At 33.0% G+C, this 25,384-nt stretch overlaps 1 protein-coding gene across 2 annotated transcripts in view; it reads right to left on the minus strand.

Moving 5' to 3' along the window:
* Nucleotides 1-25,384, minus strand: part of LOC114331559 (nose resistant to fluoxetine protein 6-like) — a 231,977-nt gene that overhangs the window by 25,973 nt on the left and 180,620 nt on the right. The window contains exons 8-9 of one of the 2 annotated variants that reach the window (XM_050643059.1): nt 19,595-19,727; nt 8,156-8,358 (exon numbers count right to left, since the gene is read on the minus strand). The exons of the other annotated variant lie outside the window; for it this stretch is intronic. Of the exons in view, the coding sequence (XP_050499016.1) occupies nt 8,156-8,358; nt 19,595-19,727 (336 nt within the window). The remainder of the gene's footprint in view (nt 1-8,155; nt 8,359-19,594; nt 19,728-25,384) is intronic. 2 annotated transcript variants of the gene reach the window in all.

Raw genomic sequence — 25,384 nt, forward strand, 5'->3', positions numbered from 1 at the left:
ATTTTATTTGTAGTAACTCCATCTTTAAATGAACATTCCAAATACTCTGTCTTTGTCCTACTAAGTTTTAAACCTTTTTCCTCCAGAGCTCGTGTCCACTGTTCCAGTTTTTGTTTTAAGTCTCTTTCACTATTTCCTCCTAACACGACATCATCAGCATACATTAAGCACCATGGAATATTACCCTGTAGTTTCGCTGTTATCTGGTCCAAAACTAATGAGAATAAATCTCTGATGTTTGGGAAAAAGGGCTTAAGTCAGAATTTAGCAAAAAATTTTTTTGATGCCTAAATGATGCTAAAAAAATCAGCACTTTTTATTGGTACAAACGGTTTAAGTCTACCACATTTTAATTCAAAGTTATTCACGATGATATGAAGGTCCCAAACATGATTGTTCAAACTGGTATGGCAATAAGACTTAAGTCAATTTACGTCTCTTGTACCATATATTGGAGCATAACTGCTATGATCTAGAAGGCATATGTCTTGACATAAGCCTTGCTGATCTTAATTTATTTTCGATTGTTTGATCAATAGGTAAATGTTTATATAAAAATATTGTGTATACACCGAAAAATAAAAGTTTTGGCTACTAATAAAGAATAATATTGACATTAGTTATATTTTAATTACTTATTAAATGGTTGTCTGTTTTCTAGCACAGCACTTTTTTATTTTAGTTGTATAGGCAAAAAAAGTAGACCATAATATAACTAAGTAAAATCTCCAGTGGCAGAACGCTGCGTGGGGGACAAATGTTGTGATGCATTACAAAAAAAAATAATACAAACTGCGACTTTGACCCCTTCAAACTTCCTTCATCCCCAACTCTGGTTTCCGTCCCTGGAGATTTTGCTTAGTTACGCCACGATCTACTTACTCCCCAAATTTTGGTTCACTATCTCGATCACGAACGTCACAAAAAATTTCTTATAATTTTTATACTCACCCCTGCCCCCACCCCTTTGTCGGTCACGCAGCGTTCCGACCCTGGAGATTTTACTTAGTTACGTCATGACCTACTTATTCCCAAATTTTGGTGCACTATCTCGATCATGAGCGTCACAAAAAAAAATAATAAAAACCGCGGTTTTGTCCCCTTATAACTACCCTCGTCCCCTACTCTGGTTTCCGCCTCTGAAGATTTTACTTAGTTATGTCATGGTCTACTTATTTCCAAATTTTGACGCAATATCTCATTCACGAACGTCACAAAAAACCCCTTATAATTTTTATATTCACCCCTACCCCCACACCTTTGTCGGCCACGCAGCGTTCCTCGCCTGGAGATTTTACTTAGTTGTGCCATGACCTACTTATTACCAAATTTTGGTGCACTATCTCAATCATGAGCGTCACAAAAAAAATAATATATACCGCGAATTTGACCCATTATAACTACCCTCGTCCCCCACTCTGGTTTCCGCCCCTGGAGATTTTGCTCAGTTACGTCATGATCGACTTTCTCCCAAATTTTGGTTCACTATCTCGATCACGAACGTCACAAAAAATCCCTTATAATTTTTATGTTCACCCTTGCCCCAACCCCTTTGTCGGCCACGCAGTGTTCCGACCCTGGAGATTTTACTTAGTTACGTCATAACCTACTTATTCCCAAATTTTGGTGCACTATTTCGATCATGAGCATCACAAAAAAAATAATATATACCGCGACTTTGACCCCCTATAACTGCCCTCATCGCCCATTCTGATTTTCGCCTCTGAAGATTTTACTTAGTTATGTCATGGTCTACTTATTCCCAAATTTTGGCGCACTCAATGACGAACGTCTCAAAAAACCCCTTATAATTTTTATATTCACCCCTACCCTCACCCCGTTTTCGGCCAAGCAGCGTTCCGCCCCTGGAGATTTTACTTAGTTGCGTCATGACCTACTTATTACCAAATTTTGGTGCACTATCTCGATCAGGAGCGTCACAAAAAAAATAATTAAAACCGCGACTTTGACCCCTTATAACTACCCTCGTGCTCCACTCTGGTTTCCGCCCGTTGGGGAAAGTCGTGTACACAACTAATTTAACATATCCCCGTACAGTTTTTCCATATTACTTATCACGCACAAAATCCGCTTCTATCTCTCTGACTATCACTTTCAATGGTAGATACACAAAAATATAGATATAGAAAAGTTGCGGTCAGTAAGTCTTAAGTGCATTTAAAATATTAAAAATCTACGAAAATCGTCTTCTTGCTATAATTATCATTTTATTATGGTACATTGAATGGTACTATTGTATTAAATTGGTTAAAGGTAACATCTGCGATTTATAACAATTTTTGAAACATTCAAGTATTCCCCCTGTAAACTTTGATTTTATGACTTAAGCCCTTTTTCCCAAACATCAGAGAAATAAGGACTAAGCACCGAGCCTTGGTGCGATCCTACTTTCACATGAAATTTATCAGTCTCTCCCACACCTTTAACAAAATTCAAGTTTTTTGCACCTATCGAAAAATACAGAGTCGAAATATGATTGTTGATATAAATAAATAACCGATAATTAAACAATTTTTAAATAATTTTAAAAGTAAAATAAAAATTTAAAAATTAAATAATTAATAAATAAAATAACAATAATATTAATACATAGTAATAAGTAAATACAGAATTAGGTCTCTAAATAAAAACACAATGAGTGAGCATAGAAGTGAAACTGGAAGCGAAGTGGAAACAGACGAAGAAACTAAATGGAAGAGAACGGAAGGAAACGATGACAGTTTTGAAAGAAGTAAAAAAGCAAAGAGAACACAAAAGAAAAATGAAGCAGACAAAGATACAAATGCAGTCATGATTAGAATGATGAAAGAACTTTTGGAGAAAAATGAAGAAATGATGAATGAAATAAAACAGGTCAGGAAGGAACAAGCCGAAAACAATAAGCAATTAATGGAAATGAGGCAAGAGAATCAGAACTTGAAAAGAGAAGTAAAGCAACTACAGGAAAGAATCGAATACATAGAAAAATACAGTAAGAAGAAAAACCTGATAATATCAGGATTAAAAATGGACACAAACGACGATAGAAACATTAGAGAAGAAATGGAAAATTTCCTAGTCAGAGAACTGCAAGTTAAAGTGAAATTAAGGAACGCCACAAAAATTGGAGAGAATCTCTGTGTTATAGAAACGGAAACAATGACTGAAAAAATGGAGATATTGAAAAACAAGAGAAAGTTAAAAAATCACAACGAACGCATTTACATAAACAGTGACCTAACGATGAAGGAAAAAGAAATACAGAAACAATTAAGCAAGGTGGCGAAAGAAGAAAGAGAAAAAGGAAAAATGGCAAGAATTGGATACAAAAAGTTAATAGTAGATGGTAGAGAATGGAGATGGGATGAAGAGAAGGAGCAGCTATACGAAATAAAAAAAGGAGAAGCTGCACCAGGGGGGTCAAAAAAGTAAAAAATAATAATCAACATGAGAAAAATGGTAACGACATGGCTACAATAAGGACGATGAATTCGGAGAAAGGAAAAGAAGATAAGAAAGGAAATAAACAAATTGAAAATGTACTGAAAGTGGGCACATGGAATGTAAGAGGGACCTACGATGAAGGAGCATTAAGAAATTTAGATAAAATACGAGAGAAATATAGAATCGAAATAATGGCCTTCCAAGAGACCAAGCAACTAGGAAGTGAGATAGTAAAAGTTGGGAAAAGTACCCTTTTTAAAAGCGGCGGGCCAAATAGATACCTGGGGACTGGTTTTATAGTATCAGACAGAATAAGACGAGTAGTAACTGACTTCCAAGCAATATCAGAAAGACTGTGCTATTTACGATTTCGCGGGAAGTATAGAAAAATTAGCATAATTAATGCACATGCTCCTACAGAAGAGAAAGACATGGAAACAAAAAATGAGTTCTATGAACAACTCGGTGAGCTAATTGGGAAAATACCAAAATATGATATAAAAATAATTGTGGGAGATATGAATGCGAAAGTAGGAAGAGAAGAAATTTATATGAATATAACAGGAGGTAAAAGCCTACATAAAGAAAGTAATGACAATGGCAAAAAACTAATAGAACTTTCAATGGAACATAACCTTAAGATAGTAAGTACACAATTTGATCATAAAAATATACACAAAATAACCTGGATCTCTCCTGATTGAAAAACGAGAAACCAAATAGACCATGTCCTCATTGAAAGAAAACACAACAAATCTGTGACTGATTGTAGAAGTTACAGAGGAGCAGACGCGGATAGCGATCATATATTGACAATAGTCAAACTTAAGCAAGAAATTCCGAAGCTAACAAGAAAAGGAACACAACGGAAAAAATACCAATTAGAGCGACTCCAAGATAAAGAGGTAGCAAAAAGAACAGAGGAAGAGATAAACAAGAGATTGGAAAGAATCACGACCGGGAACCTAGAAGAGGAATGGGAACAAATACAAGCAGCTGTGATAGAAGCGGCAGACCTTAGCATTGGGAAAGCAGAAAAAGAAAATAGAGAACAATGGTTTGATGAGGACTGCAAAAGAATTCTAGAGCAGAGAAACAACGCAAAAATGGAAAATATTAGAAACAACACAGAAAAAAGTAACGAGTATTATAAAGAAAAGAGAAGAGAAGCTAAGCGATTATGTAGGCAAAAGAAGAGAAAAGCACTGGAAAAGCAACTAGAAATAATAGAAGAAAACTATGTCCAAAAAGAAGTTAAAAATTTTTATCAAGGATTAAAAAAAACACGAGGGACTCAAAATAAATGCACAATGTTTTGCAGAAATAAAGATGGTATGTTGCTGGGAGACAAGACAGAAAAATTGAATAGATGGGCAGAATACTTCGGAGAATTATTAAACGATAAAGCCCAAACAGAAACAGAAATGCAACAGCGAGGGCAAGAAATCGAACAACAACAAATACAAGAAGCGGAACCACAACAAACACAAGCACCGACAGAAAGGGAGATAATAACAGTAATAAAGGACCTAAAAAATAATAAAAGTGCCGGAGAAAGCGGAGTTCCAGCAGAGATATTAAAGGTAGGAGGAAATATACTGCAACAAAAAATAGCTGGACTTATAAAGAAAATATGGGACAACGAAAAAATGCCGGAGCAATGGAACACAGCACTCATCTGCCCAATTCACAAGAAAGGTGATAAGACCATATGTGAAAATTACAGAGGAATCGCACTGTTAGAAGTGGTGTATAAGGTATTAGCAAAAATTATAAGAACTAGATTGAAAGCTTATGAATCAGAGATAATAGGAGAATACCAGGCTGGTTTCAGACAGGGAAGAGGAACAACCGATCAAATTTTTTTGCTAAAGTTATTGCAAAACAATAGTTATGAACAAAATCTAGGCTTACATATGCTCTTTATCGATTTTAAACAGGCTTAAGACTCAATCTCACGAAACGGGCTATACGAAGCAATGAGAGCACTAGGAATATCAGAGAAACTGATACGATTAGTTAAAATGACGTTAACCAACACAGTCAATAAAGTCATGATAGAAGGCAGTTTTTCAAATCAGTTTAACGTCAACAGAGGATTAAAACAAGGGGACCCCCTGTCAACAGTCTTATTCAATCTAGTACTAGAAAATATAATTAGAGGAGCCAATATCCAGACAAGCGGCACGATTCTTAACAGAAGACAACAGTGTATAGGTTTTGCAGATGACTTGGTGTTTCTGACGCGTTCAAGAATAGAACTTTAAAAAATGTTCAAGCAATTTGAAGAAGAAGCAAAAAAATATGGCCTGACTATAAACCAAGGAAAAACCAAGTATATGAAAATGAGAGGAGAAAATGCTGAAGAAAATAAGTGGATTACTCTAAGGACAAATGACAAAGATTATAAATTTGAGAAGGTAACTGAATTTGAGTACCTTGGAGTCACAGTTACAAATAGAGGAGACGAAGAGAGAGAGATAGATAAACGGTTGTTAAAAGGTAGCAAAGCAGTAGGTTCATTAAACGCACTGTTGAAGGCAAAAAACGTGTCCAGGGCAGCCAAGATCCGAGCGTATGAAGCAATAGTGAGACCAACGGTGCTGTATGCATGTGAAACTTGGACAATGAACCAGAAAGTAGAAAAGAAGCTAGAGATTTGGGAGAGAAAAATATTGAGAAAAGTTTTTGGTGGTATAAAGGAGGATAATGGGGAATGGCGCAGAAGAACAAACCAGGAGCTAATGGAGATGTATAAGAAACCTAAAATAACTCAGAAAATCAAGGCACAGAGAGTTAGATGGTTGGGCCATGTTTTACGAATGCCACAAGAAAGAAACCTCCTAAGAGTTTTATCAGCAGGAGAACAAGGGAAGAAAAGAAGAGGGAGACCACGAAGGAAGTGGTTTGATGCCGTCCGGACTGACCTAGAAGAAATGGGTACAAGAGACTGGAGAGGACAAGTACAGGACCGCAAAAAGTGGAAGAAATTAGTCAAGACTATCGAAGCCAAGGGCCTCTAAGGCCTGTAGGGCTGTTATATATATATATATTAATATTTCAATCAACGGTAGTACAGTGGAACCCCGATAAGTCTGCCTCCGATAACCGGGAAGTCCGGCTAACCCGGACCGATTTTTATCAGACAGAATTTACAAAATAAACACTTTTTTCACTTTGACTGACTTTTTTTACCAAGAAATAAACAATACGGTATAGAACTGTACTTAATTTAGATGAACTGTATATATGTATTTCATATTTTTGCAGTTATGATGGAGTTTATCTGTAAGCATACGGTATTTTATTAATTTTTACCATATTTTCCGGCTAACCCGGATTTTCGATAACCTGGATTGACCGCGGTCCCGATTAATCCGACTTATCGAGGTTCCACTGTAATTTAGGCTAGAAAAAAGTTGCTTATTGATCATATTTATTTGATGAGATTGTAATGTTCTTAAGCGTCTTATTGGTGTTTATTAAATAAACAAATTCACAAGAATGTAGTTTTAACTACCCGTTAAATTAAAAATTATTTCCATATAACTTAAAACAGTGGATATACAGGGTGTAACAAAAATACAGGTCATAAATTAAATCACATATTCTGGGACCAAAAATAGTTCGAATGAACCTAACATACCTTAGTACAAATATGCACACAAAAAAGTTATAGCCCTTTGAAATTACAAAATGAAAATCGATTTTTTCGAATATATCGAAAACTATTGGAGATTTTTTATTGAAAATGGAAATGTGGCATTCTTATTGCAGGAACATCTTAAATAAAAATTATAGTGAAATTTGTGCACCCCATAAAAATTTTATGGGGGTTTTGTTCCTTTAAACCCCCCCAAACTTTTGTGTACGTCTCAATTAAATTATTATTGTGGTACCATTAGTTAAACTCAATATTTTTAAAACGTTTTTGCTTCTTATTATTTTTTCGATAAGGCAATTTTTATCGAGTTGAGGCTTATTTTTTAATATGTTTACATAAAAATTTTATGGGGGTTTTGTTCTTATAAACCCCCCAAATGTTTGTGTACGTTCCAATTAAAATATTACTGCGGTAGCATTAGTTAAACACAGTGTTTTTAAAACTTTTTTGCCTCTTTGTATTTTTTCGAGAAGGCACCTTTTATCGAGATGTGGCTTCTTTTTTAATATGGTTCAAAATATACCTAAAAATGTAAATCATAAATAAATTTTCATATTACAAAGTCTCCATAATCGTACTTAACCATATACAAATAATGTGGTGGATTTGAAAAATATTCAAAATATCCCGATAAAAACTGACTTTTCGAAAAAGTAATAACAGACAAAAAAGTATTAAAAACAGTGTGTTTAACTAATAGTATTACAAGAATAATTTAATAGGGAACGTACACAAAAGTTTGGGGGGTTTAAAGAACAAAACCCCCATAAAATTTTTATGGAGTGTCCAAATTTCACTATAATTTTTTCTTAAGATTCCACTGCCATAAGAATGCCACATGTCCATTTCCAATAAAAAATCTCTAATAGTTTTCGATATATTGGAAAAAATCGATTTTCATTTTGTAAGTTTAAAGGGCTGTAACTTTTTTTATGTGCACATTTGTACTAAGGTAAGTTAGGTTCAATCGAATTATTTTTTGTGCCAGAATATGTGATTTAATTTATGACCTGTATTTTTGTTACACCCTGTATATTAAATACTTACCCTGCATACATGCTTATTAGATCCTTTAAGTTCATAATAGATGTATCCAGCAAACATGCCTACAAAATATGGAGTAGCCCTCGTATGTGACTTACTATAGGTCAGTTTGAAGTCAAGATATGTTTTGGGTCCTGTCAAAAATTCTGGGTAAAATTGCATTAGGCCAGGTCGTTTATACAGTAATGTTATAGCAAACGGTATAACTAAAACAATACGAAGGAAAACAAATATTAGCTAAACAACTATAATATAAAACCAATCTATAAAATTTATAGTACATTTAATGTACTTGAGTAATACTATATCTACTTTAATTATTAAACTTATTAAAGCTACTCTTTTTTTATTCTTTTTTGAAATCCTTTCTTTTTCCTCAGGGGGTTGGGATGTCTACATTGTAAAATGGCGTATACTATATAGTCCAGAAAGCCACTGCGCATCCCCTAGCAAAAATATTCTAATTCGGATTTTTTGCACAATCTTACTCAAAAAGGACCCCTTTTGACAAATTTGCATGTTGCCAGGACCAAAAAGTGGTCAAAAATTTTTTAAACGTTTTTTTTTTTGTTTTTTTCCTAAAATTATTTTTTTTGCATGGAACAAAGTTTTTTTAGGTTTTTTGGATCATTCCAAACAGAAAAGGTCTTTAGTGACTTTTCTCTAAAGTTGATAGTTTTTGACATATAAGCGATTAAAAATTGAAAAATTGCGAAATCGGCCATTTTTAACCTTCAAAAACTATGTGAAAAACTTAAAATTTGAATGTTGCCAAGGTATGTAGATATTCTTTAAACATCGATTGATAAAATCTCGAAAAGTTTTTTGCAATACAGTATTCAAAACTCCTTTGTTTTTTAATTTCTAATCACGCGTGCGCGACACCGTTGCATGTGTATACAGTATGGTGCAAATGAAAGGAATAAATTCGTTATTTCGTAAACCGGCGACTTCAAGGAAAAAACCCGAACAGGTAGATTTTTATTTTTAAGTTATGATATTGTGGCATATATGGTATACTGGTGACGTCATCCGTCTGGGCGTGATGACGTAATCGATGATTTTTTTTAAATGAGAATAGGGGTCGTGTGGTAGCTCATTTGAAAGGTTCTTCAATTATCTATTCAGTAATGTAAACATTTACATAATTATTTATACAGGGTGTCCAAAAAAAATTTATTAAATTAAATTATTTGACAAAAAAAGAAGTAGAAGGACACCCTGTATAAATAATTATATAAATGTTTATATTAATGAATAGAAAATTGAAGACCCTTTTAAATGAGCTAGCACACGACCCCTATTTTCTTTTAAAAAAATCTTCGATTACGTCATCACGCACAGATGGATGACGTCACTAGTATACCATATATGCCACAATATCATAACTTAAAAATAAAAATCGACCTGTTTCGGGATTTTTCCTTAAAGTCGCCGGTTAACGAAATAACGAATTTATTCCTTTCATTTGCACCATACTGTCGGTGGAAAATAGTGTCTCGCACGCTTGATTAGCAATTAAAAAACAAAGGAGTTCTGAATATTGTATTGCAAAAAGCTCTTCGGGATTTCATCAATCGATGTTTAAAGAGTATCTACCTACTTTGGCAACATTTAAATTTTCAGTTTTTCACATAGTTTTTGAGGGTTAAAAATGGCCAATTTCGCAATTTTTCAAGTTTTAATCGCTTATAATATGTCAAAAACTATCATTTTTAGAGAAAAGTCACTAAAGACCTTTTCTGTTTGGAATGATCCAAAAAACCTAAAAAAACTTTTTTCCATGCAAAAAAAATAATTTTAGGAAAAAAACAAAAAAAAAACGTTTAAAAAATTTTTGACCACCTTTTGGTCCTGGCAACATGCAAATTTGTTAAAAGGAGTCCTTTTTGAGTAAGATTGTGCAAAAAATCCGAATTAGAATATTTTCCCTAGCGGATGCGCAGTGGCTTTCTGGACTAATATGCTATGGCATGCTGGACGAACCATACAGTCTATAGTCAACACCCTGAAGCAGGAAAAGAAAGTCTATCAATACTCACACGCTTATGAAACGCACCTGGTTGAACATAAGGACCTTCACATTTTACTCTTTTTTAACTTGTCTTGAATGAAATGCCTTTAATCTTTTTTGTCAGCCTCTCTTGACTAACTCTTGTTTCTTTCGACCCCGAATGGCTATTAGGTTTACGAGGACACAGAGTATTTCTTTCTACTACATACTCTTCACCGAAATATTTCCGCTGCCCCCACTTACTCACAAACGGCTTCAGGCGGAGTTGTAAAGTTGGTAAGTGGTAGGGCACCCTTTTGCCCTGAGGTTGTGAAATTGACCCCGAAGGCGGATGAAGCAAAAAATTTGGTCAACAGCATAAGGATGGGGAAGGACAAGTAGTGCCAAATCTATTAAATCTCCAGAGCGAAGCGTCCTAGTCAATCAATTATGATAATGCTCAATACTCAAATAAATCATCGAGTAGGTCCTCCGATCGGGTCCTCTCGGGGGACAGTTTTGAGATCACCACATGATAATAAATTGAAGTGCAGAAAGAATATCAAGATCTGCACATAGAATAAGACTTTATATAAAGCAGGAATAATCCACAACGCAATACAGGAGATAAAAATAATGCATATTAAAATCATGGTAATAGCAGAAATGAGATGGCCAGATTCTATAGAAAAAGATCACAACGGATACTACTCCGGAAAAAGTGGTATACAGGGTGTTTCATTCGGAAAGTAACATACGTTAAACACTTAGGCGGTCTCAAAAAAATATCATACTTAATGGGTCTCACTTCGTTAATAACAAAGATACTGGGTGTTTCTATTTTGTCATTTTTTTGTTTGGTTTATAATTTTTTAACCACGCTGTATATTTATTTTATTTTTGGCACGTTAATATTATTTAAGGTATACAATCAACTAATTTATTTACAATTGTAAAAAATTCAGGTCCGGATTAAAAAATATTGGAAAATTATGCAAACCCAAAAACAACACCCTGTACATTAAATTTTTTTAAAATGGATTTTGAATTTGAAAAGTTCATGAAAAACTGAATTAAGTGATATACTTTGAATTTTCGGCAAAATGATTTTTGTGGTAAAATTTTTAATTTGAATTCTGAAATTATGTGTAATGCGAGAGCTTGAAGTAGGAAAACATTGAAATACGACTTACAACTTCTTAACGACCCTGTATATTTATTTTATATTTAACACGTGAATATTTTTTAAGGTGTCCGATCAATTAATTTATTAATAATGATAAAAAATCCAGGGCCGGATTAAAAAATATTGGAGAAATGTTCCGACCCAAAAAACACCCTGTATATAAAAATTTTTTAAAATAGGTTTTGTAATTAAAAATAAGATGAAAAACTAAATTTAGTGGTGGACTTTGAATTTTCGGCAAAATGGTTTTTCTGGTAAAATTTTGAATTTGAATTCTGAAATTATGTGAATTGCGAAGCTCGAAGTAAAAAAAATTAAAATGTGACCTAATTTTAGTTATTACCATTATTTATTCTAAATTGGTAAGATATTAATAATATTTTAGTGGTTTTTTATTATGGCTACAAATAATTCATAACACATATTCACCTTTAATTAATGAATAAATAATAAAGAGTCCACAAAAACTACATAAGTTTTATCAACGAACTATCTTAAAATTAGAAAAAAAAAAAAAAACAGAAAAGATTTGCTGAAAAATAACTTATTAAAACTATAGTAATTGTTCAAAATGGCCACCAACTTGTTGAAGGCAAAGTCTTGCTCTTTTTGTTATTTGTCTGACTGGCTTCCTAATCTCGTCAGGGTTATTCTTCATTTCTTGGAACGCGTCTCGAATCCGGTGAAGAAGTTCTTCCCTACTATTTATTTGCTCGTTAAAAACTTTAGATTTTAGATATCCGCAAACATAATAATCGATAGGATTAAAATCACATGATCGTGAACGCCAGGCATGAGAAACACCTCTACCAATCCATCTATTGGGAAAATTGTCGGATAAAAAATCTCTAATTATGCGTCCGTAGTCCGTAGTGTTGTGAAGCACATAATGTTGAAATTATATTCCACCTGTATCGATATTTTCATCATCTAGAAGTACTGATAAAATATTTTCTAAAAAATCTAAATACACTTCAACGGTTAGGGTGTGAGGTAAAATGTGGTCCTATTAATTTGTTATCAAATATTCCACACCATTTAAATTTTTTTCTGCTTAGAGCTCTCGCAATCCACATAATTTCAGAATTCAAATTCAAAATTTTACCAGAAAAATCATTTTGCCGAAAATTCCAAGTATACATTAAATTTAGTTTTTCATCTACTTTTCAAATGCAAAATCCATTAAAAAATAATGTACAGGGTGTTTTTTGGGTCGGAATATTTTTCCCATATTCTTTAATCCGGCCCTAGATTTTTTATAATTGTAAATAAATTAAGTGATCGGACACCTTAAAGAATATTCGCGTGTTAAATATAAAATAAATATACAGTGCGGTCAACAAGTTGTAAGTTGTATTTCAATTTTTTTCTACTTAGAGCTCTCGCAATTCACATAATTTCAGAATTCAAATTCAAAATTTTACCAGAAAAAAATAATTTTGCCGAAAATTCAAATTATACCCCTAAATTTAGTTTTTCATGCCCTTTTCAAATGCAAAATCCATTTTAAAAAAATTATTGTACAGGGTGTTGTTTTTGGGTCGGAATATTTTACCAATATTTTTTAATCCTGGATTTTTTACAATTCTAAATAAATTAATTGATTGTACACCTTAAAGAATATTTGCGTGCCAAATATAAAATGAATATACAGTGTAGTTAAAAAGTTATGAATCAGATAAGAAAATGGCAAAATAGATAAAACACCCAGTATGCAGTATCTTTGTTATTAATGAAGTAAGATTAATTAAGTATGGTATTTTTGAGACCGCCTAAGTGTCCACTTTCTACAGTTAACGTATGTTACTTTCCCAATGAAACACCCTGTATGATGGACGAACAATATTACAACAGAAAGTCTGTTCTGAAATAACACAGCTAAAGGGTGGCAAAGCAGCAGGTCCCGATAATATACAAGTAGAAATACTCAAATTAATGGACAATGAATCAGTAGCAATACTAAAAAAGATACTCAACAATACATGCAACTCTGGAGACATACCAAGAGAATGGCTGATGTTGAATTTATTCTTCTTCTTCAGTGCCTTATCCGGTCCGAATGTTGGCGATCATCAAGGCTATCATTGTTTTGTTGACTGCTCTGCGAAACAGCTCCGCGGAGGTTATCCCAAACCATTGTCGGAGGTTTTTCAACCACGAGATACGACGGCGTCCCGGTCCTCTCCTGCCAAATACTTTGCCTTGCATGACGAGTTGAAGAACTCGATATTTTTCTTTGTTCCGCATCACGTGGCCAAGGTACTCAAGCTTACGTTGTTTTACTAAATTAAGCACTTCTTTTTCTTTTGTCATGCGCTGTAGGATCTCAATGTTGGTGACATGGTCCACATAAGATATTTTTAGTATCCTCCTGTAGATCCACATCTCGAAGGCTTCAATCGGCTTTTCAGTGGCTTGCGTCAATGTCCAGGCTTCAACTCCATACAGTAGCACTGGAAGAACGTAGCACCTCACTATCCGCATCTTGGTTCCCAAACTGAGATCACTGCAGCACAGCAAGGATGTCTTGAGCGTGGTCCCATTGTGAGTTGAGGGTAGTTCCGAGGTAAGTAAATCTGTCGACTCTCTGGATCTCTTCGCTATCTGCCATTAGTGCCCCGGGATCTAAATTTACACGGCTGACAACCATGAATTTAGTTTTCTTAATATTAAGGTTCAGTCCGTATGTTACGCTCACAGTTCTCACACGGTCTAGTAAGGCCTGTAGTTCATTTAGGCTAGTTGCTAGTAATACAGTGTCATCGGCGTAGCGGATATTATTGATGTATTCACCGTTTAGTCGGATTCCCATCTCTAGGTTTGTGAGGGCTTAAGTAAAAATTTCCTCAGAGTATATATTGAAAAGAGTCGGCGAGAGCACACAGCCCTGCCTTACTCCTCGCATGATCTTCACTTGGTCGGTCAACTGGTCTTCGACCTTAACTTGAGCACGCTGGTTCCAGTATAAATTCATGATGATCCGAATGTCCTTCTCATCTTCTTGAATTTATTGTTCTTCTAAAAAAACCAGGAACCAAAAATGGGGGACTCAAAATATTCTTTTGATGACATCTTCAATGATGAAGAACCGAGAGATACTGACCACCATCAAATTTCGAAAGATAGAATACTTCATACACATTAAGCGAAATGAATCCAGATATGGCTTACTACAGCCATCCTGCAAGGAAAATATTTGAAAAGCGAGGTCCAGAAAGAAGAAGAGTATCCAGGTTAAAGAACCTCAGAACGTGGTTCAAGACAAAATACGTGCAACTTTTCTGCTCTGCTGTAGATAAGATTGCCATGATGATCACCAATATTTGTCACGCATAGACACATTAAGAAGAAGATAAGTATATGCTGATACTATTGTCACCATGGAGTTCTTATGTTATCATATTTATTCTTAAATAAAAGGCATTAATATTTTGTGGGCAATCAGAACTAACAGGAAAATAAAAAAAGAGAACATACGGAAATGAAAGAAGAACAAGGCTTGTTTGAAGGTGTTTGATAAATTGGGTTATATCCATAAAAACAAAAAAATACCCATATGAAGAGTACAGGGGAAAAACAAGGAATGTCACATTTTATACATAGATATTGAGATAATCAATAATAAAGGTTTAATTCTTATGATATCTAAAAACTACTTATAGTCCAAGTAATGAAGCTTAAAATAGGATAAAACCCCCTCAATTTTTACAGAATGGATTGATTTGCTTGAATATTTGAGAATAAGTAGTGGATAGTCCAAGAATCAAAATCTATACGATGTCGAAAGGCGCTTTTACCATGGGGGTGGTTGCCACCCCGTCTCGGGGTGGAGATTTTTTATTATATTTTGACCACAAAAGTTGGTAAAAACACTCATTCTAAGCAAAAAACGTTCCATACATTTTTTTGATAAAATTAATAGTTTTCGATTTATTCGCTATCGAAAGTGTTAGTTTTATATCGAAAAAATCAATGTTTTTAATAAATTTTCTGCTAATAACTCCAAAAGTTTTCGTTTTATCAAAACAACTTTACTTAAGAAAAATGTACGTTTTAAAAAATAAACAAAACCGTCTTTTTAAATTTTCTTTAAGACCAATAGTAATCGAGCTATACTTTATTATATGTTAGCTCTTCTTCGTCAAATGCTAAATATTGTAGTTTCAAAGTCAAAAGACGGGAAAACTATGCATTCTTCGAGGATAATTTGTTCAAACTAATTTAAAGTATTTTTTCTACGAGCGTGCAAAAATGTCTACTTTCGCGCACGCATTTTAGTTTAGAAAGTTTCAATTTTCCGCACGCGTGTTAATTTTCCGTACGCGTGTTACTTTTCCGCACGCGTTTTTTACTTTTCCGCACGCGTGTTAATTAAGATATGTTAATATGGCCTTAAAGTAATTATAATACATGCAATAAACTAATATTTAGATATTATTTACTAATTTATTTCAAATATATCTTATTTTGTTCCTGTTTTAATGAAATTAACGCGACAATTCGATGAAATAAAATTATTTTGACATAATATTCGAAAGTCAAATCGGTAGACAATAAGTGCGTTCGCGGGTGTCTGTCGGCGACTAGTCGGCGACAAATTAGCAGCAAAACGCATGCGCACTTTAAAATGATATAAATCATATCGTTAATAGATAAATATACAAGGTATATTTACCTGGTATAATTTAATAATTAGTTATTAATATTAACTAAAAGTAAATATACCTTGTATATGTATCTATTAACGGTATTATTTATATTAAGTGAGGTTAGAAATTGTCGGCGACAATTTGTCAACTGTACCCGCGAACGCACCTAATAACAGTCGTTTTGAATCATCGTCATGGAAACCAAGATCGTCGTCATGCTAACTAATTATATTAAAAGTTTGGTTTTGACAACCTTGTCAAATAATTAATTTTTGTACGTATTTTCATATTAATTGATTAAGATTTGGTAATTTTTTAAAGACTCTTAGAAAAAATATTGTTCCTAACTCTTGCAGAAAGTCTCTTTTCCGCACTCGACTGCTTGCCGAACTCCCGCTTCGCGTCGTTCGGCAAACTGCAATCGCGTGCGGAAAAGAATGACTTTCTGCACTTGTTAGGAAAATAACTATAAAAATATCTATCTCCGGAAATAAAAAAAGTCTCTAGCTCAAAAATTAAGTGACTTATAATGAAAATACTGTCAGTCCCTATTTTTTTGCGAAAAAGTGATCGGAAGCAACCTCCTAATCACTACCCTAATTAAAATTAGCCATTGACCTTATTTGGTCTTCTTAATTTATGAATTATTAATAGGTTCTAGAAGTTTCACCGGCTTAGAATGATTAGTTTTAAAAAAAATGGAGTTAAAAGCGAATGACGAATTTTTGTAGTTTGGAAAAAATGGCCTTTTTTTCTATGGCAATTTTTTCTACGGCAAAAATTCAGTGAGCTATTGACAATTCAAACTTGTAATAACATGCAAAAACCACCTTTACCAACCCTTTCAAAGTCACATATTTTTGCCACTAAGGATTTTAAAAAGAGTTTATATTAATAGGATTATAGATATTGTAAAAACCTACAAAATTCTTCTTCACCAAACTTTCTAAGATAAAAAATTAAAAAGTTACGGTTAAAAAATCAATATATTTTTTTGAAAAAAAAAAGGAGAAACTCAATTGGAAGCATAATAATGTATGTTAACGGTGTTTTTAGTCATTGACCTTATTCATTCTTCTTTATTTATGTAGTATTAATAGATTCTAGAAGTTTGACTGGCTTAGAAAGATTAGTTTTAAAAAAACTGGAGTTAAAACGAATTACCAATTTTTGTAGTTTGGTAAAAAATGCCATTTTCTTCAGAATAGAAAGATTACCATCAGAGATACGAAAAAATGTTTAAATATGAAATTGTAGGTTATTTATTTCCCAAGAACTTGGTTTGAAAAAATTTTTTCTACGTTAAAAATTGTAAACGACTATTATCGAAAAACATTGATTTTTAAACTCTTTTTTTCGATATAAAACTAACACTTTCGATAGCGAATAAATCGAAAACTATTAATTTTATCAAAAAAATGTATAGAACATTTTTTGCTTAGAATGAATGTTTATATCAACATTTGTGGTCAAAATATAATAAAAAATTTCCACCCCCGAGATGGGGTGGCAACCGCCCCCTTGCTAAAAGCGCCTTTCGGCATCATATAGATTTTGATCCTTGCACTATCCACTACTTATTCTCAAATTTTCAAGCAAATCGATCCATTCTGTAAAAATTGCGAGGTGGAAAGCTTCGGTTCCTGGACTATTAGGAGATTCTTAGTAGAATTCTAGCAATTATAATCTTAATCTATATTAACTTATTAATTTAATAATGCAACAAAAAACTGCTAACATTCCTTATTTTTGTCCAGTGGCGTGCGGACAATCCTGGTCCTTCGCCTAGAAACAAATTCTTAAAAAATTTATATAGACTGAAATTTCTGGTTATTGTTCTGAATCGATAGTCTAGTCGATAGTACTCAGTTTTTGCTACCACATGACGAGAAAATCCAAAATTCATGAAAAAGTGACATTCCGTGTTTTTCCCTTGTACTCTTCATATGTAAAAACAAAAGTTTTGCACCAATAGAGAAAACAAACAGAGCCGTGAAAACTCAAATGCTCAATACAGAATGAAAGAATACGAAACAACAAATATAATTATTGGAAATATCAAAGTTAAAATGATAATTTGCTCAAAATAAAAGCAGATGTTAAGGTGAAAGATATTATAATCTATTCTGTGCTATTGATATTTTATAGGACGCTTTATTAGCAATTAGGGCGTGGCATCTCGGGGATGAGAACTTCTTTATCCAGTATGTCCTGCACGGCACTGGAGACTTCAGACTAACAGTTCCAAATTGGCACAAAACACTTGATGGTTCGATGGTCGTACCAATCTAATCTCTCTCTATTTTCTACACAATTTACGAAGAACTTCTGTTAGGAAAACGTAACCTTAATATTTCTCCTATTTCGTAAATATTAGTTTTTATTTAATGTTTTGTTCTTACAAACTTAATGTTATCTTCTGCTTGTGTTCTTAAAATATTAGCAAAATTCTCTTGTAACAATATTAGGTACCTCAAATACCTACAAGGCATTTTTGTCAGAGATGCCTTTCGTGTTAAATATATAAGCATATTAGATATACATATAAGCACAAATAATGAACTATTAACTAATATAAATGGAATACTAAGTAGGGGAGGAAAGTATGCTAAATTTGCAGTTACTCGAGCGTTATGGGGACCTATTGGGTTGTAAAGATTAGGTCCTAAAACCAAAAAAAGTTAAGTAAAGTTTTCCATTTAAGTGGGGACTTTCCATTTTTAATTTAATTTTCCATTTCCAATAAACATTTTTTCCGATTATAGCACCATCTATCCATAATTCGAAAAAATGTCTCGAATAAAAGTTACTTAGTTTTACGTAAGGAATCCAAATCTGCAATAAAAATGGGGGCTCCTATTTAAGATTTTAAAGTATCCCCTAACCCCACTTCCATGTGGGGTCTCCGATCTGATGTTCATTTGGCGAAATATCGCAGGGTTCCTGTTTTTCGATCTGATGTTTATTTCTCGAAATATTCGCTTTTTTCCTGTAAAACTTTGTGACTCACCCATTTCCTTACGCCCCGCTCAAACCGTCAGATTTTTAAAATATACACTTTTTTTAGAAGAAACTTTTTTATCCGATGCCTAGATTTTGTGTCATTTTGGAACTACTAAAATTTTTTATTTCATTAGTAGTTCCAAAATGACACAAAATCTAGGCATCGGATAAAAAAGTTAATTTGAAGAAAGTGTATTTTTTTGTTCTTCTTAATGGCGGTACAGGCTCGTTTTTTTAATATTGTATTTAATTACAAAGTAATTTCCACATATTAATATATTTTTCAAATTGGGCTCTGTACCGCCATTCTTTATTATTTTACGAATACGTGTGCCAAATATCCCGAAAAAATATTCAAAATTACAGCCGCAATCTTGGAACGCGTTTTGGCTACCTGTTGATCGCTACTGTATCACCTTAATCTGACGATTTCGAGTTTTTCTAAGGATAGATTTTTTTCGGGCCCTTCTTAAGGAACTCCCCTGTATTAAGATCCGGTATATGGTAGGGGTAAATTTACAGGTTACAAGATTTCTCCCTATGTGATAATCTGACGCGCTCGAGTAACTGCAAAAATTCCCGTTTTGGCTCCCCTACCACAATATACATACCTAACGAAGTAACTGTCAAAGCTAGAAGTGCACCAAGTCCGAACCTTTTATTTTTCTTAATAATAATGACCATAAATATGGCAATTATGAAGTAGTGAAAGTCGCAAGGAAGATACCAAGAGTGTGTCATACACTGAAAAAAAGTTGTCTTTATTTAAAAAATAATATCAATTTAAAATACACATTTATCAATTTTCATCAGCTGCTCATTTATTTTGGTTCACATTCCTTAATCAACTGACTACCGAAGAAGATTTTAAAATTATCGTTCAATGTTTTTTTATTTAAGGAATAGCTCTGAACTAAAAATAATCTATACCAGCGTTTCTCAATCTATGGCGTGGGGACAATATAGCTCTACAAAGGCCAAAAATAATGTATAAGTAAGTAGAGGAGTAACTAGAATGTTAAAATGCTATGTATTCAGTACTTTGCTCTACGGTGTGGAGTCATGGACTCTTAAACAGAGGAATATTAAAAATCTTGAAAGCTTTGAGATGTGGTGCTACCGCCGTATACTACGAATAAGTTGGGTGGATAAAATTACAAATGAAGAAGTAATACGCAGAATAAATAACGAGCCAGAAGTTCTACGGAGTATAAAAAAGAGAAAACTTGAATACTTAGGCCACCTGATGAGAGGACAAAAGTACACATTCCTACAAAATATAATGCAAGGAAAAATCCAAGGACGAAGAAATCCAGGCCGTAGAAGAATGTCCTGGATGAGAAATTTGAGAGAGTGGTTTGGCTGTACCACTAACGAATTGTTCAAAACAGCAGTAAATAAAATTAGAATCGCCCTAATGATATCCAATCTCCGATAGGAGAGGCACTCAAAGAAGAAGAAGAAGTAGAGGAGTAGAGAATATTGTTTTGAAAAAATGGATCGATTCGAATACCTCTGAGTTAATGATTAAAGTGATGATTAAAAATGGAGCCGAAGAAGATGCTTAAATAGAAAAAATATTTACTAAAGGAAGTGAAGTTGTAGGAACAGTAAACAAAAATGAGAACAATGTGATCCAGTTAAAGTTAATATCCAAGAATACAAAAATCAGGATTTACAAAATGATTGTGCAACCTTCGGTTATACCTACATGACAGAGAAACTTGGGTGTTAATTCAGAAAAATACAAAGAAATTGGAACGTTGGGAAAGCTAGGTATTACGCAAGGTATGTGGAGAAGCAAAGAACAATGATGACGTATGGATAATAAGAACAAATAAGGAAGTGATAGAGCCCTACACTATCATAATCAAGAGTAATACAAAAAGTATAATCAAAAAGAGCACGTTGGATAGGATACCCACAAACAGACATGCAAAAAAAGTATTAACAGAAGGACAGGGCTGAAAGCTCAAAAGAGAAAGAGGTTAAAATCGATGTAATAAACCTAAGAATACCGGACGTGAATGAAGAATGTTTATTTATAAGTTTTTCAGTTTCAGTGTTAAAACTTGTGGTATAAAACATCAACAGATTTTTCTAAATATTCGTAAAGGTATTAACGTTTTTTATCTCAATAAATTCCAAAATAATTTTATCTGATGTTTGCTTATACGTGTTTCGAATAATTACTTCACTTATAATTATTTAATTAAGAGACAATTAACATAAACACCTATTTTTCACCGCTCTGATTTGTTCTGATCAATTACCTAGAGACATTCCGATAATTTTGCTGAATCATATAAAACTGCAAGTGCATGCTAAGGAGGAATGTCCTTGGTTAAGTTAAAAAAACTTTTGTCGTGATCTTATGCCATTTACTTCTTTCTCTCGATTTCATAGCCCATTGTTGCGATTTATACTAATTAATTATTTATTACTAACAAAGACTATAATCATTATTAATCATTGTAAATTAGCCCATAATATTTAAAAATGTAGTTACATATTAACGAGATGAAGAGATGGAATGAGTAGTTGGATAAGTGTACGTAAATAAAAATTAGTAATATAATATGTGTTTTTTTTCGTTGCGGATGTATCACTAGTGTCTAGGTTCCATTAATAGTCCAGGGCGCAACGGTTTTGAGATGGACGTTGAGAGGTGACTCAAATTTTTTTGCAGAAATTGCTTGAAAATAAATCAAATAATAATATTTGAGTTATCTTCCCACTCAAAATGGTCCGGAACATTGTTTAAATAATCAAAATGTCAAAATATGAAGGAAAAATTCGATTTTTTTTATTGGTTTTTTGATTATAACTTTAAAACTATTAATTTCTGAGAAAAGTTGTACTGACATAAAAGTTGGGTAATTAAATTTTCTACAATATAGAATTAGTTAAAATTTTTAAAAATAGTCACTCTTGTTGCAAAATAGCAATAATTGCGAAAAAAAAACATACAAAAACAAGTATTCGCATTTTACGTTTTTCAACCATTTATGCTACACTTATAGGGCCTTCATATTTTACCCAGAAAAACTTTATGATATAGTAAAACAACACTGTAAATTTCATTAAGATCGGTTTAATAGATTTTGCAAAATAAATTTTGCAATCCAGCTTTCGCAAAAAAATTCATTTTTTTTTAATGTTGCAGGACTGAAAATAAAGCAGGTAGCAAGTTAAATTTTTTTTGCTTATAGAAGTGTACTGTACCTTTCATTTGAAATTTACAAAATTAAAATCGATTAATTACCACGGCGTCAGGAAATTTTTTAAATAGTCCTGTCGCCAGGGGGGGTACAACGGCCTCCTGTATTCAGATGGACTTACCCAAGTTTTTTTTATGTATTTTGACCTGTAGAACACGAATTTTTTGGGTAACAGTTGATCCGCATGTCGATAAGATTGTTATAAACCAAGAAGTTGAGGAATCACATAACAGCGATTTCTCGCAAAACAAAACATTTTTTTGTATTTTTTGGGCCATTTTAACCAAAAAATGTTCCTACAAATTTTTTCGTAGGATGCATAGTTTTCGTGATAAACGAGGTTGAACTTTCAAAAAATCGAAAAATTGGAATTTTTGAACCCGAAAAACTTTTGATTAAAAAATAAAATAGCAATTCTGCTTACCGCATTTGAAAGTTCAAGTCAAATTATATCGGTTTTAATTATTTGTATTGCCAAAAATGTATTATTTTATTGTTAAAACAAAGCTATAAACACCTAGTGCTTGAGTGATGTTTCAATGATTTCTCATTTAAAATCGAACGAGTACGTAGAGGAGGTAAAAGTGCAAGCGGGGCTATTTCTAAGTAGCATGCAATAAAACGCATGTATTAGGCACGGGAAACAGTATGTGTTTATAGCTTTTTTTAACAATCAAAAAATAAATTTGTAGCAATACAAATATTCAAAACAGATATAATTTGACTTAAACTTTTAAAGGCGGTAAGCAGAATTGCTATTTTATTTTTTATTCAAACGTTATTCGGGTTCAAAAATTGCAATTTTTCCATTTTTTGAAAGTTCAACCGCGTTTATCTCGAAAACTATGCATCCTACGAAAAAACTTGTAGGAACATTTTTTGGTTAGAATGACCCAAAAAATACAAAAAAATGTTTTGTTTTGAGAGAAATCGCTGTTATGTAATTCCTCAACTTCTTTGTTTATAACAATCTTATCGACATCCGGATCAACTGTTACCCAAAAAATTCGTGTTCTACGGGTCAAAATACATAAAAAAAACTTGGGTAAGTCCATCTGAATTAAGAAGGCCGTTGTACCCCCCCTGGCGACAGGACTATTAATTTTTGGTGCTACGCGCAGGACAGCGTTGTTCGATTCACACAAGTTGATTTCCACCAAAATTTCTTCCAATCTTTATCTAATATATTATTTTCTTACTCTATATTTTGTTGTATTTTAATATTTTAATTTCACAAAAATCAAACTAATTTTATTATTGTTTGTGAAATATTGTTTAAACAATTGCATATGTTTAAAAATAATAAACTTTTATTCTCTAAGTTAAAATATATGAACAAAGAAAGTTTTTGCTAAAAAAAGTGTTATTTCAAAGGATAGAGTATGTGTTTTTATTTTGCAATAAACAAATTTATTTATTTATATCGAAATGTAATAAAAATTAAAATGTATCAATCGTTATCAAAGGTCATTGGAATGCCCAATCAGTGCAAACTATCCGCTGTCCTGCGCGTAGCACCAATAAAATTAATGTTTATTTAAAAAAATTCCTGACGCCGTGATAGTTAATCGATTTTAGTTTTGCAAATTGCAGATGAAAGGTACAGTACACTTCTATAAGCAAAAAATTTATTAAGTTGCTATCTGCTTTATTTTCAGTCCTGTAACATTTTGAAAAAATGAATTTTTTTTGTGAAAGCTGAATTGCAAAATTTATTTTGCAAAATCTGTTGAACAGATTTTAATGAAAGTTACAGTTTTGTTTTACTGTATCATAAAGTTTTTCTGGGTGAAATATGATGGTCCTAAGTGTAGCATAAATGGTTGAAAAACGTAAAATGCGAATACTTGTTTTTGTATGGTTTTTTTGGCAATTATTGCTATTTTGCAACAAGGGTGACTATTTTTTAAATTTTTAACCAATTCTATATTATAGGAAATTTAATTACGCAACTTTTATGTCAGTACAATTTTCTCGAAAATGAATACTTTTAAAGTTATAATAAAAAAAAATCGAATTTTTCCTTCATTTTTTGATATTTTGATTATTTAAACAATGTTCCGGACCTTTTTGAGAGGGAGGATAACTCAAATATTATTATTTGAGTTATTTTCAAGCAATTTCTGCAAAAAAATTTGAGTCACCTCTCAACGTCCAAATGTACTAATATTTTTACAGATGCGCTCTGGTCTATAAGGGATTTAAAAATATGTATAGTGTAACATGTGTGGCTTATTATTGATTTGTTTGTAAGTCAAAATTAGTTTATAGACGGATTTGAACTAGAACAGGGGCGTCATTTGATAGGGTCAGGGGGGCATCCCCACCCTGGCCCTCAAAATTACTGAAATTTACAAAAAATACATCAATTTTCATCATTACATCATATATAATATATTATATATATAATGCTTGCCCCCCCAATCAAAATTTCAAATGACGCCCCTGAACTAGAATGACTGTACAATAATTTGTACAATAGATGAGAACAGAAAACTTCCAAATATTACCGAACACATATTTTATGAAAGATAACATAAAATGAGCGCATTTATTCAACAAGAGACAAAGTCAATAAAGAAACAAATATTGTAGTAGTGTATCCTACATAGATATAGTACGTGTCTTCTATAAAGTTTATATTATTTATATAGGACAGTCCTGACTTAGAGTAGGGACCCTGACCAGTAAAGAGAAACGTAAGCGGGTGTGGAATAGTACTGCATTTGCATGGTTGTATTAATGCTGTGTTGGCTAAATCATGTACTACATGGTGCTAATAGAAAAAGCCATAGAATGTCCGAAAAATTTCCAGATTATGATAACGAAAATACTTGTTCTAATATCTGTAACAAAAATTATACTTAAATAATGGCATCTCCTGAAATAAAATGTTCTAGAAGCTAATGCTGGTCACTCACTTACGGATATCGAAGAGGCCGGGCGACTGACAGGCGGTTAATTGAAGCCAAAATCACCACATACACGCAGTTTTCGTAAAGGCGTTGGCACGCTCGATCACAAAACTGCATGTGTGTGGCGTCTCAACTGCAGTTCATTAACTTAACTACTCAAATAGTCAGTCCTGGCCTGAATGCCGTGGCCTCTTCGATATCCGTAAGTGAGTGACCAGCATAACAGGGCACTTGTTCAGATTTCTGGGTATTTCAGGTTACAAAG

This window comes from Diabrotica virgifera, chromosome 2, assembly GCF_917563875.1.
Source record: "Diabrotica virgifera virgifera chromosome 2, PGI_DIABVI_V3a".
NCBI classification, from domain to species: Eukaryota; Metazoa; Arthropoda; class Insecta; order Coleoptera; family Chrysomelidae; genus Diabrotica; species Diabrotica virgifera.